General features: G+C 39.4%; 1 protein-coding gene across 1 annotated transcript in view; it reads left to right on the top strand.

The window, feature by feature from the left end:
• The window catches only part of USP12 (ubiquitin specific peptidase 12), a 44,112-nt gene extending 24,943 nt beyond the window's left edge, over positions 1-19,169 (top strand). The window contains exons 5-9 of the mRNA XM_075419767.1: positions 7,327-7,403; positions 7,604-7,687; positions 10,139-10,336; positions 12,834-12,912; positions 14,947-19,169. Coding sequence (XP_075275882.1) covers positions 7,327-7,403; positions 7,604-7,687; positions 10,139-10,336; positions 12,834-12,912; positions 14,947-15,048 — 540 coding nt within the window. The 3' untranslated portion in view covers positions 15,049-19,169. The remainder of the gene's footprint in view (positions 1-7,326; positions 7,404-7,603; positions 7,688-10,138; positions 10,337-12,833; positions 12,913-14,946) is intronic.
• Positions 19,170-22,892: the final 3,723 nt, after the last annotated feature.

Genomic DNA, 22,892 nt, shown 5'->3' with positions numbered 1-22,892 from the left:
ATATTTTCTTTCCTGGTATATTTCCTCTCCCTAATAACTATTTAATGGCAACTGTCCATTGCTTCTCTTGGTTCTTGAACTGATCTTTTTTTCTTCTTGAAACGTGAGTTTAGCTTAGTCTTTTAACATGCCTGACATCATTACCTGTCCTCACTATGGCATAGTGAATCACTGCTCTCAGGATTTTGATTTAGGTGCAGTCCTTAACTAATAAAAAATGCTGGCAAGAAGAGTATCAGCATTTAAAAATTGTATTATCAGGCCTATCACAGTTTTGAGGGTTTTACTAGTACTGCTCAGTTCTGTTTTTCTGTTAGCTATTGCTGAACAGGGTACACCATGTGTGTTTGCCACTCTGCCTCCCTGGACAGCCGAATTTTAAATTCAGTGTTCTAATACACACTGGTTTTTAGTATATTAGGGCCTTTGCTTTCCAAGCCCTAATAATGTGGAAACTTTTATCAGCTTCTGTCTATTCAATATATCAGCTTGTGTCTAATTAAAATACAATGACCTGAAAATGGGGACTTAGAAACACATCTAGACACGTTGAATAAGTAATATTACTGTGAATAGTGTCTTATTTTAAAATATAGTGAGCATACGTGACTGTTCTAATGTTTATTGGAAGCTGTTGGCATTTAGAGTCTTTCTGTGTTTAGAAATACAACTTAAAATGTCAGGAGTACTTGGATATAGCTCATGTAGAAGATTACACAGTTACAGTGCATGAATTAGCACTTCTTAAAGAGAAGAATAATCTTAATATATATTTATTTAAATTTGGAATTTAATGCATACTTAAATATAAAGCATAATATATCTTTGCTCTAAGTGAGAACAACCGTCTTCTAACTGTCCACACCTACTCAGTGTTCCTAAAATCAGCATGGCAAGATTTTATTCTAATTTCAATCGCCCTGATTATAAAAAAGAGCTTCATTTCAGAACATACTGTATCATTAGCCCATCTTTAAGATAAAAATCAACTGACTAAAGATTTATCCTCGGTTTAAGTATGGACAATGTAATAGACATACATATGATTCTTTAACAGAGATTTGTGTCGTGGGTCAAGCCACACTATAAAATGAGGAAGTTACAAAATGGATTTAAGTTGTCTTTGCATGCATCTGATGTGATTTCTTGGCATGATGCTTTCCTCCTTCCTGGATAGAGGCAGTATGATCATAGAATCATAGGTTGGAAAAGATCTCTAAGATCATCAAGTCCAACGATACGCCCAGCACCACCATGGCTACTAAACCGTATCCCGAAGTGCCACATCTACATGTTTTTAAAACACCTCCAGGGATGGTGACTCAACTACCTCCCTGGGCAGCCTGTTCCAGTGTCTGACCATTCTTTCAGTAAATAAATCTTTCCTAATATCTAATCTAAACCTCCCCTGATGCAACTTGACACCATTACCTCTTGTCCTATCGCTAGTTACCTGGGAAAAGAGACGAACACCTGCCTCACTACAACCTCCTTTCAGGTAGTTGTAAAGACCAGTAAGGTACCCCCTCAGCCTCCTCTTCTCCAGACTAAACAGCCCCAGCTCCCTCAGCTGCTCCTCGTAAGACTTGTTCTCCAGACCCCTCACGAGCCTCGTTGCTCTTCTCTGGGCACTCTCCAGCACCTCAATGTCCTTCTTGTAGTGAGGGGCCCAAAACTGCATACAGTACTCCAGGTGCAGCCTCACCAGTGCCGAGTACAGGGGCACCATCACCTCCCTACTCCTGCTGGCCACACTCTTCCTGATACAAGGCAAGATGCCGTTGGCCTTCTTGGCCACCTGGGCACACTGCTGGCTCATGTTCAGCGGGCTGTCAAACAACACCCCGAGATCTTTTTTTCTGCTGGGCAGCTTTCCAGCCACTCTTCCCCAAGCCTATAGCATTGCATGGGGTTGTTGTGACCGAAGTGCAGGACCCGGCAGTTGGCCTTGTTGAAGCTCATACAGTTGGCCTCGGCTCATTGACCCAGCCTGTCCAGATCCCTCTGCAGAGCCTTCCTACCCTCAAGCAGGTCGACACCTCTGCCCAGCTTGGTGTCATCTTGGTGTCATTGCTGAGGGAGCACTCAATCCCCTCATCCAGATAATTGATAAAGATGTTTAACAAGACCAGACCCAAAACTGAGCCCTTGAGGAACACCACTGGTGATGGCCACCACCTGGATTTAACTCCATTCACCACCACTCTCTGCACTCAGCCATTCAGCCAGTTCTTTATCCAGCAGAGAGTACGCCCATCCAAACCATGGGCAGCTAGTTTCTTCAGGAGGATGCTGTGAGGAACAGTGTCAAAGGCCTTTCTAAAGTCCAGATAGATAACATGCACAGCCTTTCCCTCATCCAGTAGGCGGGTCACCTGGTCATAGAAGGAGATCAGGTTGGTCAGGCAGGACCTGGCTTTCATGATCCCATGCTGGCTGGGCCTGATCCCCTGGTTGTCCTTCACATGCCCGGTGAGCGCACTCAGGATGAATCGCTCCATAATCTTGCCCAGCACCAAGGTCAGGCTGACCTGATGGAGGAATGTTACAAATTTTTGTGGCTAATTGATGAAAATGGTCTAGAAGTTCATTAGATTTACAGATTTCTCACACAATTTAAGGAAAGAATGACTGTAAACCAGAAAATAATGTAATTGACTTCATTAAGATTAAATTTGAAACAGCTAAATGTGGGCAGTACTTCTACAGAGAAAAACAGGCAATTGTCTTGGGTCAGCAGCAGAAGGAAGGCTAGGGACAATGTGGGGCCGCTGCTGAATGAGGCGGGTGTCCTGGTTATGGAGGATGCAGAGAAGGCAGAGCTACTGAATGCCTTCTTTGCTTCAGTCTTCAGTGCTAAGACTGGCCCTCAGGAATCCCAGGCCCCGGAGGTAAGAGAAGAAGCTTACAAAGAGGACGGGTTTCCCTTGGTCGAGGAGGACTGTGTGAGGGATCGCTTAAGCGATCTGGACGTCCACAAATCCATGGGCCCCGATGGAATGCACCCACGAGTGCTGAGGGAGCTGGCGGATGTCATTGCTGAGCCACTCTCCATCATCTTTGAGAGGTCCTGGAGGACAGGAGAGGTGCCTGAGGACTGGAGAAAGGCCATTGTCACTCCAATCTTCAAAAAGGGCAAGAAGGAGGACCCAGGGAACTACAGGCCGGTCAGCCTCACCTCCATCCCGGGAAAGGTGATGGAGCAGCTTATCCTGGAGACCATCATCAAGCAAGTGGAGGAAAAGAAGGTTATCAGGAGTAGTCAGCATGGATTCACCAAGGGGAAATCATGCCTGACCAATCTGATAGCTTTCTACGATGACATGACTGGCTGGGGAGATGAAGGGAGAGCTGTGGATGTTGTCTACCTGGACTTCAGCAAGGCTTTCGACACAGTCTCCCATGATATCCTCCTAGGGAAGCTGAGGAAGTGTGGGCTGGATGAGTGGTCGGTGAAGTGGATTGAGAACTGGCTGAATGGCAGAACTCAGAGGGTTGTCATCAGCGGCGCTGAGTCTAGTTGGAGGCTGGTAAGTAGTGGTGTCCCTCAGGGGTCAGTACTGGGCCCAGTCTTGTTTAACTTCTTCATCAACGACCTGGATGAAGAGTTGGAATGTACCCTCAGCAAGTTTGCTGATGACACCAAACTGGGAGGTGTGGTAGACACACCGGAAGGCTGTGCTGCCATTCAGCGTGACCTGGACAGGCTGGAAAGCTGGGCAGAGAGGAACCTGATGAGGTTCAACAAAGGCAAATGCAGGGTCCTGCACCTGGGGAGGAACAACCCCATGCATCAGTACAGGCTTGGGGTGGACCTGCTGGAGAGCAGCTCTGCGGAGAGGGACCTGGGTGTCCTGGTGGACGACAGGTTAACCATGAGCCAGCAGTGTGCCCTGGCTGCCAAGAAAGCCAATGGGATCCTGGGGTGCATCAGGAAGAGTGTGGCCAGCAGGACGAGGGAGGTTCTCCTTCCCCTCTACACTGCCCTGGTGAGGCCTCATCTGGAGTACTGTGTCCAGTTCTGGGCTCCCCAGTTCAAGAAAGATGAAGAGCTACTGGAGAGAGTCCAGCGGAGGGCTACAAGGATGATGAGGGGACTGGAACATCTCTCCTACAAGGAGAGGCTAAGGGAGCTGGGCTTGTTCAGCCTGAAGAAGAGAAGGCTGCGAGGGGACCTAATAAATGCTTATAAATATCTGAAGGGTGGGTGTCAGGAGGATGGGGCCAAGCTCTTTCCAGTGGTGCCCAGTGACAGGACGAGGGGCAATGGGCACAAACTGAGGCACAGGAAGTTCCGTCTGAACATGAGGAAGAACTTCTTCCCTCTGAGGGTGACGGAGCACTGGAACAGGCTGCCCAGGGAGGTTGTGGAGTCTCCTTCTCTGGAGATATTCAAGACCCGCCTGGACAAGGTCCTGTGCAGCCTGCTGTAGGTGACCCTGTTTCGGCAGGAGGGTTGGACTAGATGACCCACAGAGGTCCCTTCCAACCCCTACCATTCTGTGATTCTGTGAAAAGCACCAGACATATCAATAATGTTTTTATCCAGCTGATGGTCTTGCTTTTGTGTTCAAATGACTCTACAAGGCATAAAATTCTTTGGCTCAATTCTGCTTTGGACTAAGAGGAGGCAATAAGGAAAATCTCAGTGGTCTCTCTTACAGAAGTGCTATAGAAGCCTTAACCATGCCCTACTTTTTTTTTTTTTCCCTCCTTTTTTTTTTTTTTTTCTAGAAACCAAGATATGTCATGCCCTTTGTTTCAACTTCATTTAAAAATAGTTTCTGCTTTAGCACACATGGGAGCCTACAGTTGCAAAAGCCTTTTTGTCAGTCAGCTGACTCACATTGCTAGTGAAATTCCAAACTGAAAGAAATACAGATTCTGTGAGCGTTAGCCTTCGGAGTTTTCTGTTCTGTGTGGTGTTGGTTCGAGTGCAGATGATGTCCTCGATGTGAGAACAACATATCATCACCTTTAGCCAGAATGCTGGAGCACTCAAATTTTTCATTGTTGTTCAGATGCTCTTGTTAGGAGCACTCAGGTGGCTTTTTGGACATATCAGGGCTTGATTCTGCAAGTGATGAGGTTTTCTGGCTGTGTCCATCTTTTTTTCATTCTATAAATGATTGAAACATATCATATTGTTGACTTTAGTCTAAGGAACTGCGTGATACTTGTTTGAAACAGTACCCCTACAGAAGAGGTGGGATGGGGGCTGGTTAGAGTGGAGGGTGACTTTTTTATCATTTTTTTTTTTTTTTTTAGTTAGAACTATATGAGTTAATGTTGGGGGAAAAAAAGTACCATTCAAATACTAGTGTTCAAAAAATCCTAAAAATTAAAAATAGCAATTTCTGTATTATCAACACAGATGGAAAAAAATCCACTTAGCTGTTCTCTCAACAAAATCCACTTGGCTGTTCTTTCAATAAAGCCTTTAAAGATTCCTCATAATCTAAAGTGCTCAACGGACTGGTTAACCTGAGAGAGGTTCTTTGAGGCAATGTTACCAGTATTATCACTCAGAATGGAAGAATCCCTTTTCTGAACTTCTGTTTTCAGTACCAATCTCTTTTTAACCAAGTACAACACATCCGTTTCCTCTTCTCCATCTCCTCCCTGCCCTTACAGCTTCTGCGTGGGATAAAGCTGCCTGTGAAATCTTTATTGTTTCATGGAATTTTCTTTGATTGGGCCAAGAGAGGAAGAATTACCTGATTGTGTTTGTGAAGAACACCGCTCACATGACTCCCTAATGCCAGCTTCCTAGCTGAAGATTGCAGCAGAGTATTCTCTAGAACTGATTTTTTTTTTTTTCCTGAGCCGTTTTTAATCCCTAGGCCAAGGTGATTTCCACCAGAGTTCTTAGTGTTGTAAACTCAGGTTTGATAATTCCAAAAATGGTTTACAAAGGTGTATTTTTAAGAATTGTCCACACAACTATACCGTAGTACATCCCTGAAGACAACAAATGTGCAGCACACTGAAGGTGCAGGTGGTGCTTTTTTCCCCATCCTAAAAGCGTAATGGGGAGTTTTCCATACATGTTCTGTGATCTCTTTAAAAGTGTAAATATTACACTTCAGCATAGAATTGCTGTAGTAGATGTGATGTATACTGGCATAGTGACATTTTTTGTACGTGTACACTTACTCGCCGAAAGATTACGTACAGAAGAGTGGGAAGAATCCTTGCCCAGTAATCTCACAGATATTAACAGAAGCTTTTAACTTAATTTTGTGAGGTTTAGGATTTGCCCTATGGTATTAATTCTCAAAAACAGTTGTCTTGACCACACGTATTTTTCTTTTTATTCTTTATGTGTGCTGTCCTTAGGAAATGTGTGCTTCTCATCTCTTGATAATCAGAGAACAACTTTACGAATTTGTTTTTATTCTGATTTGAAACAGGAACATAAATCTCATATGTGTTGAAGATCAACTTAACGTTAGTTCTCCTGTAGCTGTTTAACTTTTCCTGCTGTCAATCAAGAAACTGTAGCCAGGCATCTTTTCTAGAAGCATTTACTTTTGTACCTAGGAGTCATAAAAGGCAGAGGACATTCTCATCAGTGGCACTGAGTTTCCCTAGATACAGAGAGTCAACGCTAGCAGACAAAAGTTAAGGCTGCAGATTGCAATTTCCTAAACCTTTTAATAACCGAGTTAATTTTCAGGGCAGCTGTGGATTTTGTCCATCAACATTTTTCAGGATTTGTGGTAGAATTTATTCTCTGCTTCTAAGAATTTCTTTTTCGCTTTAATTGTTACTCTTGCATTTTTGTAAGAAATGACTATGTGCTCTTCTGCCTCTATCAGACCAAGCCCCAAGCTCTCATTTACCAATAAATTTTCTATCTGCTGCTCATCTGAGAGTATGAATGTAGCCAGGAAGCGGTTTCAAAATGTTTGTGCTCTTTATTAGGGACACTATGATATGCAAATACATTACCTCCAGTTGGAGGGAATCATAGGGGAAGAACAGAGGTGAGAGCACTAAACAGAAGAATCCCAGTGATTGTATTATTTTGAAAAGAGTGGGATGTAGAAGGAACTTCGCATTAATATTGTTGAGCTGAAACCACAGCATAATGACAATTGGCGTTATATACCCCCACAGGCACATATATACTTCCCTCTTCCCGGACAAAACCAGAAACAGAAATCTAGCAAATCTCTGAAATAGAAAGGCCACTTGTAACAATTTTTAAAAGGCTCTCATAAGGTAAAAGATGCATTCTGTCAATAGAAAATGGAACTGAAAAACAGAGGTAAATTAGTGTAACTTGTTTTAACTATAAACTATTGGGGTTTTTTTGTGCAGATAAGCAGCAAAGATGAAGACTTCTTAGACCTTTCAGTTGATGTGGAGCAGAATACTTCAATCACTCATTGTTTAAGGTAGATGCAAAAATCTGAATTTTCATAAGTTGTCTTTGTTACCTATAAAGCAGGAAGCAAAATTAAAAGCTCACAAGCTTAGCAAATTCTAGCTTATGTAGACATAAGAGTATAAAATTATGTTTATATTTTATATGTTTATATGTATATTTCAGATAAGAAACTAGTATCTATAGTATTTCTTTTTTTTTTTAATTCAGGGGTTTCAGCAATACAGAAACTCTGTGCAGTGAATACAAATATTACTGTGAAGAATGTCGCAGTAAGCAAGAAGCACATAAAAGGTACATCAGACTCAGGGAGGGAAAAAAATAACCCATGCATTTCATGAAAATACTCTTGTATTTCTTTGTGTGTGTGTATGAGACAGGGGTAGAATGTTCTTTTTCCCTTAATTTTTCTCACTCTTCTGCCACTGAAGAGTAACTTGGTTGCATTCCTCTTGCTTGAGTTCAATGAGCCTACTTCCATGAGTAATGAGAATCCATGTAAAGCATTTTGGGACTCCTTTCATCATTATTTATTTTATGAACAAGAAAAAGAACGGTCTGAAGACCAATAATAAGTTAAAAAGACAAGTTAAACCAAACTACCAGTGACTAGTCAAAGATTATGGGTAATGATGAAAAGTCACTGGTTTCATGTGACCTTTTTAAACTTGGTTTTGTTTCGATAATAATTTTTCAAATTGCTGTAAGAATCAGTTTAGTAGCACTTTTCTCAGATTCAGTTAGAGTGTGGCTTGTCAAGTTTTCTGTTAAATGAGTTTCTGGTTTCTTAAAAGCATGTAGTTAGTTGTGCTAAACTTCTGCTTGACAGTGCTTCTGAAAAGCATCAGAAGCTCTGAGGAAGCCTGAAATTCAGTATGTTTAAAAACAATTCTTGTCTGCTTAATAATACTTCTAGTCTTGTTTACACCTTTGAAAACCCTCTGATTTTGCGTACTGTGTGGTGTTTATTATCTGAGAAAGGGGTGGGAACGCTGACATGCTCTACTGGTTGTACCACTGATTCTGGTTATTTGGTTTACCATAGATTCAGCACATAGCTTTTGGCATATCTCATCTGCAAAGTCTGCCTTCAGACGCTGCTTAAATCTGCTAATTGTTGTGTATTAGAGGGTTGTGAAGCCAGGTCTGTCCTGCTGTTTTCTGTTGCATTAGCCCTTTTTCTGTGTGGGAAATAATATGATCCCTGACCAATAAAAGCTGTGTTGACATAAACCTGTACTGTAGGCACTGCTGTACTGGCAAAACACAGCTTTTATTGTTTATATTCTGGTTTTTATGTGGAGCTTCAGTTCAGTTTCACTACAGTCATACTTTTCTTCCATCTCTGTTACATGGAGCTGATCTGTGATGGTGTGTATTCAATTGGCAAAGGTGGTGTACTGAATTTCCTCACCAGTGAAAGAGCTCCTATTATCAAACACAGTTGCATTATAAGAAGAGGACTTTCATTCTGAAAAAAGAAATAGAGCAGAAATTATATCCATATCTCAGAAATATAATAAAAATGTAACTCTTCCTAAAACCAGTTGCTTTTGTCATCCCTCTGCTCTTCCCCGGCTTTCTCATTTCCTAGTTCCCTTGCGGGCCATGGAGAACATTTGAGTCTAGCAGGGTTTGCTACAGGTTACTGTCAGTCTAAGTTTAGTGAGAAAAAGGGAAGGAAGGTGAGTGTTCAAGGGTTTTGTCCCCATCCCCCTATCTTTTGGAAAAGGATTGTCTTGTAGAAACATATTTCCGAACATTCTGAAAATCCAGTCTTGGTAGACACGTCTGAAACCTGGGCTGAGGTGTTGAGGCTTTTGAGCTACCTTTCGGGGCTGAAGGCCATCTGACAAGTTCAGGACATTGCTGATCTAAGGCAATTAGCTGTGCCAAGAAGCAGAGCACTCCAGCTTGGCTGCTCTGTTCATATGGGCAAGTTTATTGCCCAGAGAGTGGAAGTATGTGTTTGCTGCCAGGCCAGCTGGGCTTGGCTGGTGAGGACTTAGAGGTGCTGATGCGAAGTCTCAATACCTCAAAATAGGGAAAGGGGCCAGTGAGCCCTCAGTAAAACTAGATTATCACTTTCTGGCTTTGAATTCCATAAAATAATGCTGCAATATTTGTCCTAAATACTGTGCTAGAACACAGCATTATCTTGTTTGAATAGCATGAGGTAAGGTGAATAACAGTGGGCTATTTGTATCCCTTGGTGTTGTTAAATGAATGGCTGGATGTGAAAAATTTGAGTAATATGTATGTAACAAAGTGGTGTAACAAAGCTTATTTTAAAAGGCTTGTTTGACTTGGCTGGTTTAGTGAGAAATTCAACTGGAACAGGATCTCTGGAACAACTTTATTGCAATACTTCCACTGTATACCAAGTGGGATCTGGGTTTTGCTTTTGAGAACTCGGGAAAGCTATGGGTAGGTATGTTTAAAAATTGAATTCTGTGCTATACGGTCATTATGCCTAAATTATTACGTGGGTTCATATTAATATTATATGTTATAGCTTATTATTTTAAATACATTTGTAATTCCCTCAATTGTTAAAATCCACCATTATTTTAGCAACACAGGACATGTTTGTTAGACAGCTGATTATTTGAGCTTCTTTTAGTGCTTGCAAAATTTTTTAAAGACTTCAGTAAGACAGATATCCTGTTTGTTGATATCAACTGAATGTTTTGGATGGATATTGGAAAAACTGTTGGGTTTTTTTGTTTGGGTTTTTTTTTTTAGGATGAAAGTAAAAAAGCTGCCTATGATTCTAGCTCTCCATTTGAAGAGATTTAAATACATGGATCAGCTGCATCGATACACAAAACTCTCTTATAGAGTAGTTTTTCCTTTAGAGCTTCGTTTATTTAACACCTCAGGAGATGCCACCAATCCTGACAGAATGTATGACCTTGTTGCTGTGGTAGTTCATTGTGGAAGGTAATAACTCTATTATACTCAAGGATTTTTGTAAAAGCGTAACTGTGTTTAAAAAACGAAACAAAGCACCCTGTATCTCATAACTCTGATAGCATTTAAAGACCTCTTAAAAGTTTCTTAGGATAGAAAGCATTGTGGGGAGATGCTACCAGTCCTCACAGAACACACGGCTTTGTTGCTGTAATAGTTCATTGTGAAAAGTGGTAACAGTGTCTTTCACATCACAGATCTTTGTATGAACTGAGCTGTGTTTAAAAAAAACCCACAGAACACACAATGTCATGTAACTCTGGTAACATTTAAAGGTGTTTTAAAAAAAGTTTCTTAGGAAGGAAAGTGTTGTAGAACAGATTCCTTTATAAAGAATTTCTTTGAGGGTATTTTTTTTTTTAAGGCTTGAGCAATATTTTCTGAAATATATCTGTATGTTATGAATTGTCCTTCCTTTCAAAATATGTCCTTGTGTCCTTCCTTTCAAAATATGACTGTTAAATTTGTATTTTATTTTGCTGTATTCAACAATCATTCTTGTGGCTTCAAGTCTTAAAATCAAGGCTGCTCTACAGACTGCTTATTCAGTAGATTAAAGCCCCAAAGTTGAAAATGATGATTTAGCGTCTAGAATCAGACTAATTTGCATTGTGAGGTCAACTACTTAAAGCTCAGAGCAGGTCTAACTTGGATGTTAGATTAGGTTGCACCAGGCTCGGTTTCGTGGCTAGGAATGCTGATTTCATTGCCTCTTCGGGCAATTTGTTCCAGTCCATCAGTGTTCTCGCAATGATTTTTTTTTTCCTATATCCAGTCAGAATTTCTCTTGCTGCCATTTGTGACCACTGCCTCTTGTCCTTTCACTGTGCATGTCTGAGTAGAACCTGGCTCTGATTTCTTTGTAACTCTTCCCTTTTTGGATAGTGGAAGACAGCAGTTGGATTCCTCGTTTAGTCTTCTCCAGGCTGAACAAAGCCAGATCCCTCAGCCTCTTTTCGTCCGTCTGGTGCTGTAGCCCTCTGACAAATGGAGTGGCCTGCCACTGGACTCCCTCCAGTTTATCAGCCTCTCCCTTAAACTGACAAGGTCACATCTGGAATCCCATGTCCAGTTCTGGGCCCCAGAATGCAGAGTGGCAGGGTTCATCACTTCGCTGCTGGCTCTACTCTTGCAGCACAGCCCTGCATACCCTCAGCCCTGTCACCACCACAGTGCGCTGCTGGCCAACAGCTCATCACATTGACCTCCTGGGCCCACCTAGCCAGTTTGTTTGCAGCTGGTGCTGTTGGATGGAGCTAGTCTGGCACAAGACTGTGCATTTGTACTTGTTAAACTTCATGAGGTTCTTATCAGCATGTTCCTCCAACTTTTTGATGTCCCTCAAAATGGCAGGCCAGCCTGCTAGTCGCAAGTTTCTGCCTTTTGTTCTGCCCATGCCCCCATTCCTCGCTAGATAGACCTAGGATTACAGTAGAGTTAGTACAACTAGATCTCAGGTTGGCCAGGACAGTTTTGGGAAATAAGCCTTTGTGCCATAGTTTTTTGTGACATTCTTGTTCTGGATTTTAGGGAAAATCCATTCTGCCCATTTCTGACCATTCTGACCATTTCTGTCTCCCTCATTCAAGCCGCAGTCTTGGGAACTCATCTATTCTCAGAGCCATGGCAGGAGATGAGCCCTGTGTTCGTGGAGTTATGTGATTTGGAACACAGACATGTCCCTCACAGATGGCAATCTTCCCTCCCTGATCTGGACATAAAGATTATATGAGTGCTGTTAGCCGGTTAAGGCAGTTCCAGGACTGCGTTAACTAGTTGTCCACCTTCAGTTGTAAGGTTCAGCTATTTCAGAAGATGTTATTATTTCCTTACTCGAAATCTGATGAGCAGTAGGACACTTTTAAAGTTGTTTCTTTTTTTCTGTCATAGTTGTAGTGAAGTTTCTTGTCTGCCATAAACTGAAGAGCTGTGCATTGCGACAGTTTTGATTTAGTTGGGAGCCCTTCTCATTGCTATGAGGATTCCTGAGGCTTCTAAACTGTCGGTTTCATTCAGTTTTTGCATACAGTCGACCAAAGAGATTCCTGATTGAGACTGTAGATGAATAGCAGCTCTACAGCTTTACAGCTTTTTCTTTTTTCCTGATCAGGAATAATTTGGGATCTTGTCTGTCCCTATAGAACATCAGAATGTTTTCTTGATTTCACTTCTATGTTTTTGTTTTTAATTTTATTTATACTTTCAATGCCTGTGCTGCTTATTCTTCGTTTGAAATTATAATATTTTTTTAGCACAGTATTAAATGTAGAGATAAGTAAGACCTTATTATGAAGATGATGTAATTGGAGGGGAAAAAAGAAAAGAAACTTCCAAACAGAAATTGTTGTGGTAGCCATTTAAATTACTGTTAAGTACTGCTTTTCTACAATAAAAAAACAATTTAAAGAAATGCATTTCTACATACATGTGTGTTATTGTTTGTGTTCTTTTCTAATTGTTTTTACAGTGGCCCTAACAGAGGACATTATATTGCAATAGTGAAGAGTCATGATTTTTGGTTGCTTTTTGATGATGATATTGTTGAGGTAAGCTTTGTGTAACCCTGCACTTTTTTCTCATAGTGACCAGAGCACTTGTACCTCCCTTGTCTATATGAATACTTAAAGTAAAAAGACTGGTATGCTAACGAAAAGAGAGTTCAACCCCAGTCTAAAGGAGCAATAACTGTGAGTGCAGAGCTGCACCTTATAAATTGACTGTACAATGCTTTGAATTACATTTTGGTTTTTAGACATCTTACAGGAAGCTTCTTTGTTTATGGCCACTGTCTTTCACCTTTGTTTAATAAGCTATTTCTCTGGCCATAAGGCATGGCAAATAAAGATACAGATAAATTGGGTTTACTGCAGTTCTTTTCTGAGGGCAATTTATCGGAGCAAGCCATTTGTTCATGTTTTCTAGGAGCTTATGATATAATGGAATGGGTCAGTCTGGTAGTGTACTTTATCGAGTGTCCTGGATTGTTTCAGATGAATGTGTAATAAATATCACAATAGGCAGAGACTTCAGATTTTTGAGATTTTGCCCTGAAATTTAAAAGTTAATCTCTGAAACAGGAGCCTTTTGCTTCTGGTGGTATTCTTGCTAATATTGGCCATGCTTCCATGAATTATTCTTCATTAAAAAAAAAAAAAAAGGTTTCTAACTAATTTCTTGGAACAGCAGAATTTCCTTTGCTGGTTTTGACTGTCATCTTTCTGTTTCATCAGTTATCTTTTATTCTTTATTGAGAGAACAAAAGTATGATGGTGCTGCCCCAGTCCTTCTCCTGACTTTATTTGAATTAATCAAATCTATAAAAAGAATAGTTTACATTTTCCTTTCAGTACACAAGAACTGTATAATTAAAAAGAAAAAAAATTAGTGAGACTGGCATTGGACTTACATTGTTAATTGGCAGGATATATCAAGGGCATTGAAGTGTTCTTCTCTCCAAGCCACATCATGTACGGTTTTTCACACAGCAAATGACAAAAATGGAAATACACAGAGCTGCTGGGGAAGTAAAAGGATGGCCTCTGTGTCTTATCAAGATACACAGTAAACTGAAATGTCTCCATAAGGTCAAAAGTTCACTTTCCTCCAGGGAAAACAGAGCACATTGTAGTAGATCTCACATTATTTCACAAACATCAGGGACCATCTCTCCAGTTCCAAAGCAGTAATACCTGGCAGTAATGTTGGGGGTTGGGTGTTTTGTTTTCTTGTTGTATTTTTTTTCTTCTTTTAGCCCTTCTAAAGAGGTAGGAAGGAATCTTTTTGTTTTTAAATCTGAAACATCTCATTGACATTTAGGCCCATGGTTCATCAGGCTGGCATGACTCACTCCTTCCTGAGAGAGGTTTTATTCCAAATAATGGGAATGAGATTGAATAAAATCTGCCTAAATGAAGGAAAATTTATCTTTCCAACTTTTTGTTGTTTGTAGCCTAATTGCCTTTGATTTAAAATGTGGCAAGAGAGCTTGCTTTCAGTTTCTTCTGCAGCCAAAAATGATGACCATGAAAACCAGATAATACTCTTTTCATCTTCTCAACAGAAGTTTTGAATGTTTCCCCCAAAATCTTGGTTATCAGAGGCTTTCTAAGCTAACAAGAGCACAAGCAAACATTCTGTGTGAAAAACATAGAGAAAGATAGACTTAATTTGCTGCTTTCTCCTTATTCTCCTTTGCACTTGATTGGCTTACACTGCTTGGAGGTAGAAATGATAGGTTTGTACTTGCATTCTTCAGATAAAGTCTCAATGGGATATTGTTGTCTTTAAAGCTTTTCTGTGTGGAATTTGCGCAAGCAATGCACATAAGATTGCATTCGTAGTAGGTTCACTTAATACTTAAAAATTTATATAGAAAGTATGTGTAGCCGCTATCCTCTGTGCAGTTGATAGCAGAGGGGAAACCAGAGCATAACAAGTTTAAGAATTATTTGGATTTAATTACTTTATGTAATTATGTGAAAGTTATGCTTGTTTGAAGATAGTTTTTAGAGTGGAACTTAATGCCATGTCTATGTTATGCAAGACATTCTTACTTTAAATTTTTGGGTTTTTACATACAGAAAATTGATGCACAAGCTATTGAAGAATTCTACGGGTTGACGTCAGACATCTCAAAGAACTCAGAGTCCGGTTACATCCTCTTCTATCAGTCTCGGGATTGAGGGGGAACTGTAGGGAAGAGAGATTTTGATGTCTCGCATCTTCTCTATCTTGGAATGGAGCAAGCACTGAAAAAAAGGAAAGCAGGGAGCTCCAGGGGCAGTAGCACAGTTTGCACACAACTAAGCAAAGAGTTTGGGATTCTTAAAACCTCTGTATCATTTTCATTTTATTTGCTCAGGTATCGTGCCGATTACACATCTCCACTGCATCCCATAAGCAAAAAAAAGAGATACCAGCCACTCTTACAGGAGCTTTCCGTTAGGTAATACTATCTCTGCGGTCCTAATTCAAAGCCCATTAAGATCACTGAAAGCCCGTTAAGGTCACTGGAGACCTTTTCATGGACTTCAGTGGAATTTGAATCAGGTTCTAACTGCACTGCCAGATTGGTGCAATAGGAGCATTAGAAATCTGTATTTTATACAGACTTTGTGTATAAAAGGTAAAGGACTCTTTGTGAACTTAGTTTCCTGTGCTTAAGTTTAAAAGAATGACGTTGGGAGGGTTAACATGTAAGCAAGATATATCTGGGCCCAACACAATTGCCTTCTTGATGGTGGTAGTTTAACTGAAGATACAAACTGGTGTCAGGGAGGCAGATACGTTTTGCTTCTCTGAAGAAGCTTACATTATTTATAATGTATGATCGGGAACAATCAGTCCAAGATTATGGCTTTTAATCTCCGTATGGGGAAAGATTTGGTTTGTAATAGTTTATTTTTATTTATAAATTATTGTAACTTAGGATCTTGTGTATTGTCCTTATTCTAACAAGTATTGGAAATTTTATATATTAATTTGAATTAAAACTAAGTATGTTTAAATGTTAAAAAAGAGCCAATATAAATTCTAAAAACAATGCCTACAATATCTGTAAAAAATTAATAACACAGAAGAGAGATTTCCTTCTGGAGGAACTGGTATCTAAGTGAGGTACTTTATTTAATTAAATTAGAATATTCTCTTTTCATTAATGGGTGAAAAAAAAGTGATCAAACTGTTACATAGAAGACTTCAAGAATGCATATTGTAAGAGAATGATGGTGCAGTGGTGGTATACTGGTCTTTGTAGTTCTTTAATAATTTGTTAATGGTTCATGCTCTAAGCAAATTAGAATCATTTGGATCAAAGTGAACCATTTTAAGAATACTATTCCCTCTCCTAAAAATGGATCTACTTCTGTTCCTGATAGGAATGGGTGACTTTCTCAAAAACCACTCAAGGCCTCAAGTATAAATTATGTCTGAGTAAGAAGAAGAAATAGGCTTGGAATTTCATGAGATTGAAGATACCACATTCCTTTAAAATAATGCTAGAGTCCTGTAGCATGAAAATTTCTGAAAGCAGGCAGTTTGCCTTGCTTTAGGTTTATGAAACAGCATTAAGAATTAAATCTTGACAAAACACCTGATCTGTGAGAAATGTGAACTGTTGTGATTTGACATTCTTCCACTTACCAGTATGTCGTCTGACAGTAGCTGAATGTAATGTCTGGAAAGTCATGGGGTGTGCATTCCAGATTATGGCAATCAAGTCATGGATGTCCTTGTCACTCCCTCTTCAGCTAGTGATTTTTACATTATTGTAATTTTCTAAGGTTATTTTATTGAAACTGTTACAACTTTTAAAAAGAATGTCTCCTGTCTGCTGCTATAACTGACTATTTACTTACCTGTATCTTTCAGCTCAGGAAATGACTTCACCTATTCACTCAGTTGAAGAAATCTTTAACAGGGTCACTAAATTGGGCTATTTAGCAGCTGTCATACTGTAACAAATTGCTTTTGTAAAATGCAGAGTTTCTAAAGCCTTGGTTTGGCTAGAATTCTTTTATATAAAATTATGTGTCAATTAAGCTACCAGCATTGTAAAGTAAAGCTTAAACACTGTGGGAGATGCAGAAAATATGATTGGATTTTTCTTAAGGGATTCAAATAATCCTTTAGCGTTCAGTGGGAAAAGGGTTAAGGGGTGAATCAGTTGGATAATGGTGTATGTTAGAAGGATGAAGTCCTTTGCATACTAAAGGTACAGTATTGTAAAAGAACTGTCACATTACTTTTTTGCTAATTGAAAACGTTTGGTCTTTTTTTTTCCTTTTTTTTTTTTTGATGTAGTTAAAAGCTGAGGATAGTTGCAAAATATTTTATACCCTAACAAAATTTAAAACTTTTTTGTTGTTTCACTGGTTTTACTCCTGTAATGTATTTTTATAAGATACTGACTTTTATTTTGTATAGGGTTTTTGAGATAGTATTCCAAATTACATATTTTGTTTTTTCTTTTAGTGCAGCTGGAATAATTGTAAGCTCTTAATTAAACTGATATCAGAAACTGCAACTTAAAAAAAAAGAAAAGAGGCAGGGAAGTACAAAATATAACTGATTGGTATGTCAAACATAAGATTTTTTCTTGGCTGTAATACAGTGGGGAGTGTGGGAAAGTTGTCAGTTGTAAATGGTGGAAATTATTTGCTGTGTAACTATGTAAATGTTAATTGGGACTACAGTCCCTTATTTTGTATATTGGAGCAAAAAACTTCTATTAAATAAAGTATGTTCTCTAAAGGTAAGTACTGTATCCTTTGTGGAGCCCGAATGGTTGGTCAGCTGCCTTTCGTGCTTTTCAGTGTTTTCAAACCTAAAAAGTATCTGGAATTTCCTGTATTAAGCTAACTGCCCTGAGCCATGGAGGGAGAAGTGTGTTTAAATACACTGCATTCTATGTCTTTCTAGATGTATCATTATGAAAATAGTTCAGTGGCAGCTATGTTTTTGGTGCTGTACTTCTCTAGAATTAGTTTTTAATTAAGTTGTTGGTTTCTGAGTAGAGGAGAAGGGAGTGTTTTGAAATACTGTTCTTTCTTGATTTCCATTTCCTCAAAAAAATCTGTACCTTGCTATAAAATATGCAACTGAGTTATCAAGGGGTTTTTTGGATTGCCACCTTCTGGGAGGGAAAACAGAAGGAAAGAAAAATAGTAGAGTTTACAGCACTGATGTACGAGAGAGACTGGGGAGACCAGCATCAGAAGAAAAAGATGCAGCTGGTTACAATATCCATGTGTGATTTGGTACCAAGTCATTCTTCTCTTGGAGTGTACGCGCTACTGTTGGTAATAAATACATGTGCTTATAGTCTTTCAAACAGTTCATACCCTGCGATATTTCTAGTTGTGACGCCCACATCCATAGCCTTTTTGTTGCATGGAAATAGTGATTTTAGGTGTTCGGGTACTTGTTATGAATGGTTAAATCGAATTGTGCTTTTAGAAGTTAGTCATAAATCAGGTGGCATATCTTTAGGTGACATTCAGATGTTAGGACATAGGGATTTGGTGCTGCTTCAGATCTTCTGCCATACCCTTCGACCTCTGCATAGGGCTGGCGGGTATAACACAAGATCCACAGAAGATCTGCATCCTTCTGGAGCAGCAACTTGAAGCCAGGCAGGACATCCTGGCTTGTTCCCCATGTCTCTGTCTCGGTGTTTCCACAAGCACTGTTGCATATGCTTTGTTTGGAGCACATGCAGATGAAAGTCTGTATTGCTTTGTTACTTTTTTTTGGTGATGTTTGTAAAGTTTAAAACCTGAAGTATCTGAGGCCTCTAGTTAAAATTAAAGGAACTTCATCTTGTGCTATTTGGTCCGGTCTCTCAGCTGTAAGTTTAAGACGATCATGGACTTAGGAAGCTCATCCTTGTAACAAAAAGAGATGTTGATGTGTGAAATCCTCAGTCTTCATTTACCAGAACTTACTCAGCTTTGTTTGTTCCTGCCTTTTTGTACAGAAATTTCCAATTGCCCGTACCAGAAAAATCTTGACTGTGTACAGTTAATGTCATAAACAGATCCTTATAACTTTCCTCCTAACTTTCTTCCTGACTGTTCACTCAGAATTAGTCATTGTCCCTCAGCATAGTGTACCTCCACAACATGGATTATAAAAGAACAGGGATGAATTCAGTTATACACAAAACCTTGTCTATCTATACATGTGAAGAGGTGAAATCTTTTTTTCTGTTCAACTGCTTTATTCAATGACAGAATTCAGCTTGGACTGAAAGGCTGGCACTGGGAACTTTTAAAAAGTGTTGCAAATACATCAACAACTGAAGATGCCAAAAAGGGTTGGGGTTGGGTTTGGGTTGGGTTTTTTTTCATTTTTGGGTGGGTTTTTTTGAAGTTGCCCAAAAGCAATTGTTTGAAACTACCTTGTCATCCCTTTAGATGTATTAATAGGTTACACCAGCAGTACCTGTCTCTCATCAGATACCCTACATGTCTCTCATCAGATACCCTTTATCTGTAAGAGGAGAAAATTTAATTTCAGTAAGTGTTAATAATCTGTGGGTTGCAGTATTACATTGCAGATACTTTTGTGACTTTTTTAAAGGCTTTAAATATTGCAAATACAGTTTGTTTGCTCTCAGATTTGCTTTACAGTGTAAGCTGTCCACTTGTCCCCCCACGTTTGTCTGGGTTGATCTTAAGTTTTTGTGTCTTAGAAATTCAGTCTTTGTTTTCCCTCTCAATAATGCAATGTATATACATTTTATGGTTTCTGTCTTGTAAGGTTTCAAAGTCCTCTAACCTCTCAGAGCATAACGTGAGATGTATAATACATTAGTGTCTTTACATGCAAACCTCCAAGTACTCAAGTTATTACAGAAATTAATATTCTACGTAATCTGTATTCAAGGGCTGTTCATTTTGCAGCAGCTTTGCCACTGATTGATTGTTATAAGTGAACTCTATAGGTCAACTACCATGAAAACAAACACATCTCATAAATACAGAGATCTCTGAACTCTGTTGTTTCTAGTTTTAATGATACAGTGTGGTGAGGCAGAAATAAATGTTCTTTGGTCTGTATTCAAACATGTCTGCAGTGTGGTCTGCCTCTTACCTTTTCTTTTTTTTCTTAAGTGAGTTAATTTTTAGGCTAAATCTAAGAATCTGCTATTCTGGTTGATGAATCCCTTTGGGAGAAATTGTGTAAGAATGTGTTGGGTACATAAGGAGAATTGTTTGCAGACATTGCCAGTTTTGAAATGAACTGAGTAAAATCTTCCAGTTTCTTCCCAAAAGTACAAGTAAATTATATTCTTTCTTTCCCTCTAGTGGCTTGTGATTGCTGCATGCATAAGAGATTCTAAGGGCTCAGAAAAGGGCAAGGCACTTAGTACCTAGCTCTTTGTATAGTACTCATGTTGGCAGCATTAGGGAGCTTTAATTACAGAAGGATCGTCAGTTGTGTCCTTGATCTGCGTTCCGCGGGTTGTGTAATCCAGGAGAGAAAAGGCACAGCAGGATCTCTCAGAGAATGCAGAGAAGTAGCTGTGCAATTATTTACTAACATGCTAGATGTAAAAGCAGCATTTCCTAAAAGATAAAATAGTACATTTAATGCCGATTTCTGGTGTTTGGAGAATTCAAGGGGTGCGTCAAACATCCTGCCATTGTAAGCTTTTGTTGCTTATTAAAGAGTCATGTCTTTGTGTGTGTGTTTAATTTGCTATTTAAACCTGTATTGGAAATTTGCATCTGTACGCAGATTTGTTAGGTTGATATGATTGTATTAATGAGCGCTCCTCCAGAAACAATTTATGTATGTATGTCAATCAAACGGACTATAATCTTTTAATGGCCTGATCTACAAAACATTGTCAGCTATTCACTAGGATTCATTTTTATATTTTCTGTTGCTGATTTTAAGCTAGAAAAAAATTGAAGATCTCCAGATATTTTATTAACATGCTATATTATTAAGTGATTCAATATCCATAGATGCCTAAAAATCTCACTGCTGTCAAGTATCAGCTGTTCAGAATTTGAATGTCATCACGTTATAACGCAAGCTGGTATACATCAACTGCTTTGAGCTGTGGTCGTACGTTATTTCAATTCTGTTTCACTAAATGTTGCTTTATTGTAATGGCTGCTTTAATCAGCTCTCATGGGATGTGCTAACGACATTCAGCTCGAGTTACATACTTCTGTGCGTGCACATTTATTTGTGTTTCTAGAAGCTGATTATCCTAATGTTATGTCACGTCAGTCTTCTCTCTGCAGCTTTCATGTCAAGGAAGACTGCTGCTACACAGCTACAGGCAGTGTTTGCTAAATGACTGAGCTGTATTTCAGAGATGAGATCAATGTTTAAGATTTTTGCACTGAAAATATCTGGAGGTTTTTGTCTTCTGATGCCTCTCTGGTGAAAGTACTCTTCAATATCAAAACCCTCTGTTGGAGTCATGGGATTGACTAATACAACGTTCATCTATGCATTTATTCCTCTTTTTAAGGAGGCTCTGAAAGGCATTCAGTGTTTTTCCCCAAGACTGTTACAGAGCCAGAAACTTATTTGGGAAAGGAAACATTTGTTTTATGTAAAATACTCTTCAGGTTAGTTTGGAGTTTGCTTAGAGTTCAGTCTGGTGGCATGGTGATATTACACAGATCTATCAGAATGAGTAGCAGGTTATGCTAAGACCCCTTAGGAGCTAGATACCCAGGAGTTACCACTGTGTTTGCTAATCCAAATGTATTCTAGCAGGACCCAAATTTTGCTAATATCTCCATCCGTGGTATTTGCAGAGCAGCCAGAAAGAACCTTCAGTGAAGATCTAGAGAAAAACTGTATTCGGCAGAACTGTACTCGCTATGCATATGCAAGGCTCCAAGACTGGCCACTGCTCCTTTTCATTCCATTTTTTTGGATAAAAGTGAGACCATTTTGAAGATCGAATTTTGATACGTATAGGCTATGTATTCACCTTTTCTTTCTTTTTTTTTGGTGATAAAATTCTAGTGACATTTTTCAAATTGCACGGTATTAGGGGGAGGGACTACAGCTTGAGATCAAGAAATATGTTCCGCACACGTCACACCAGTTAGCCACTTCTTTTCTATATATTGCATATAGAAAAATTCAGAGGAGAAATGAGACAAAAGTGAGTATAGTTCCAAAGGTGTTATGGGATTGTGTGCATGAGAATATATATTTGGAAGGAAAAAGGTTAGAAAAGAACAGGCATTTTAAAAAAATAGAATGCATGATAATTTTGTGCTTCAGTGAGTAATAGTAATTGTTAAAGAATATAAAGCAGTGAAACACTGCTTTTGACCAAATTTGGTGAATTTTAAAAATAAAACTAGCATACTGAAAGCTTATTAATGAGGATTAGAGTGAGATGAAGCCTCCGAGCCTTGAAATCTTCCAGAAACAATGACCATCCTGCCAGACTGGAGGGCCGAAAACAAACAAAAAAAAAAAGAAGAAAAAAAGAAAAAGCTGTTTGTGCAGGCTGGTAGGGGCATTCTGTGTTACACAGATTGTCAGCCTGCACTATGAAACTGTGTGTCCAAAAAATGGCATCTCTTATGTTTATGCTGTATGTCAGATAGATCCACATACATCAGAAGACTTGAAGAAAGTACCCATAATAATTGTTACAGCACATGAGTATTTGTCTTTAATCGCACAAATGTCAGCTTCAGTTTCGGAAACTGAGGAGGAATAATGGAAAATCGCAGCTGCCATGTGTCCCAGAAAAAGAGAAACTTTTGGTTTATGGGGACGCCGAGTGTCATTCTCCAAAGTCCTGAGTAATCCAGTCTCACCTCGGTGTTTCAAGAAAACGTGTGTGTTTCAAAGAGCTGCCAGAAACCGTCCCTGGAGGACCCCTGCCTGCTGCCGCTTACTCCCCTATAATCCAACATTGCATCCGCTGTGGAATGTGAGAGTGTGTCCCCTACGTGAAGCGCACGTAAAAATTCTATCTTGCAAAACATTCCTTGCAATATTAGAGGCAAGACTGGGTAGAAGGCTACGTAAG

This window comes from Opisthocomus hoazin, chromosome 1 (assembly GCF_030867145.1).
Source record: "Opisthocomus hoazin isolate bOpiHoa1 chromosome 1, bOpiHoa1.hap1, whole genome shotgun sequence".
Taxonomy (NCBI): domain Eukaryota; kingdom Metazoa; phylum Chordata; class Aves; order Opisthocomiformes; family Opisthocomidae; genus Opisthocomus; species Opisthocomus hoazin.
Note: the sequence above shows the minus strand (reverse complement) of the source record. Positions and strands in the feature narration are given on the sequence as shown.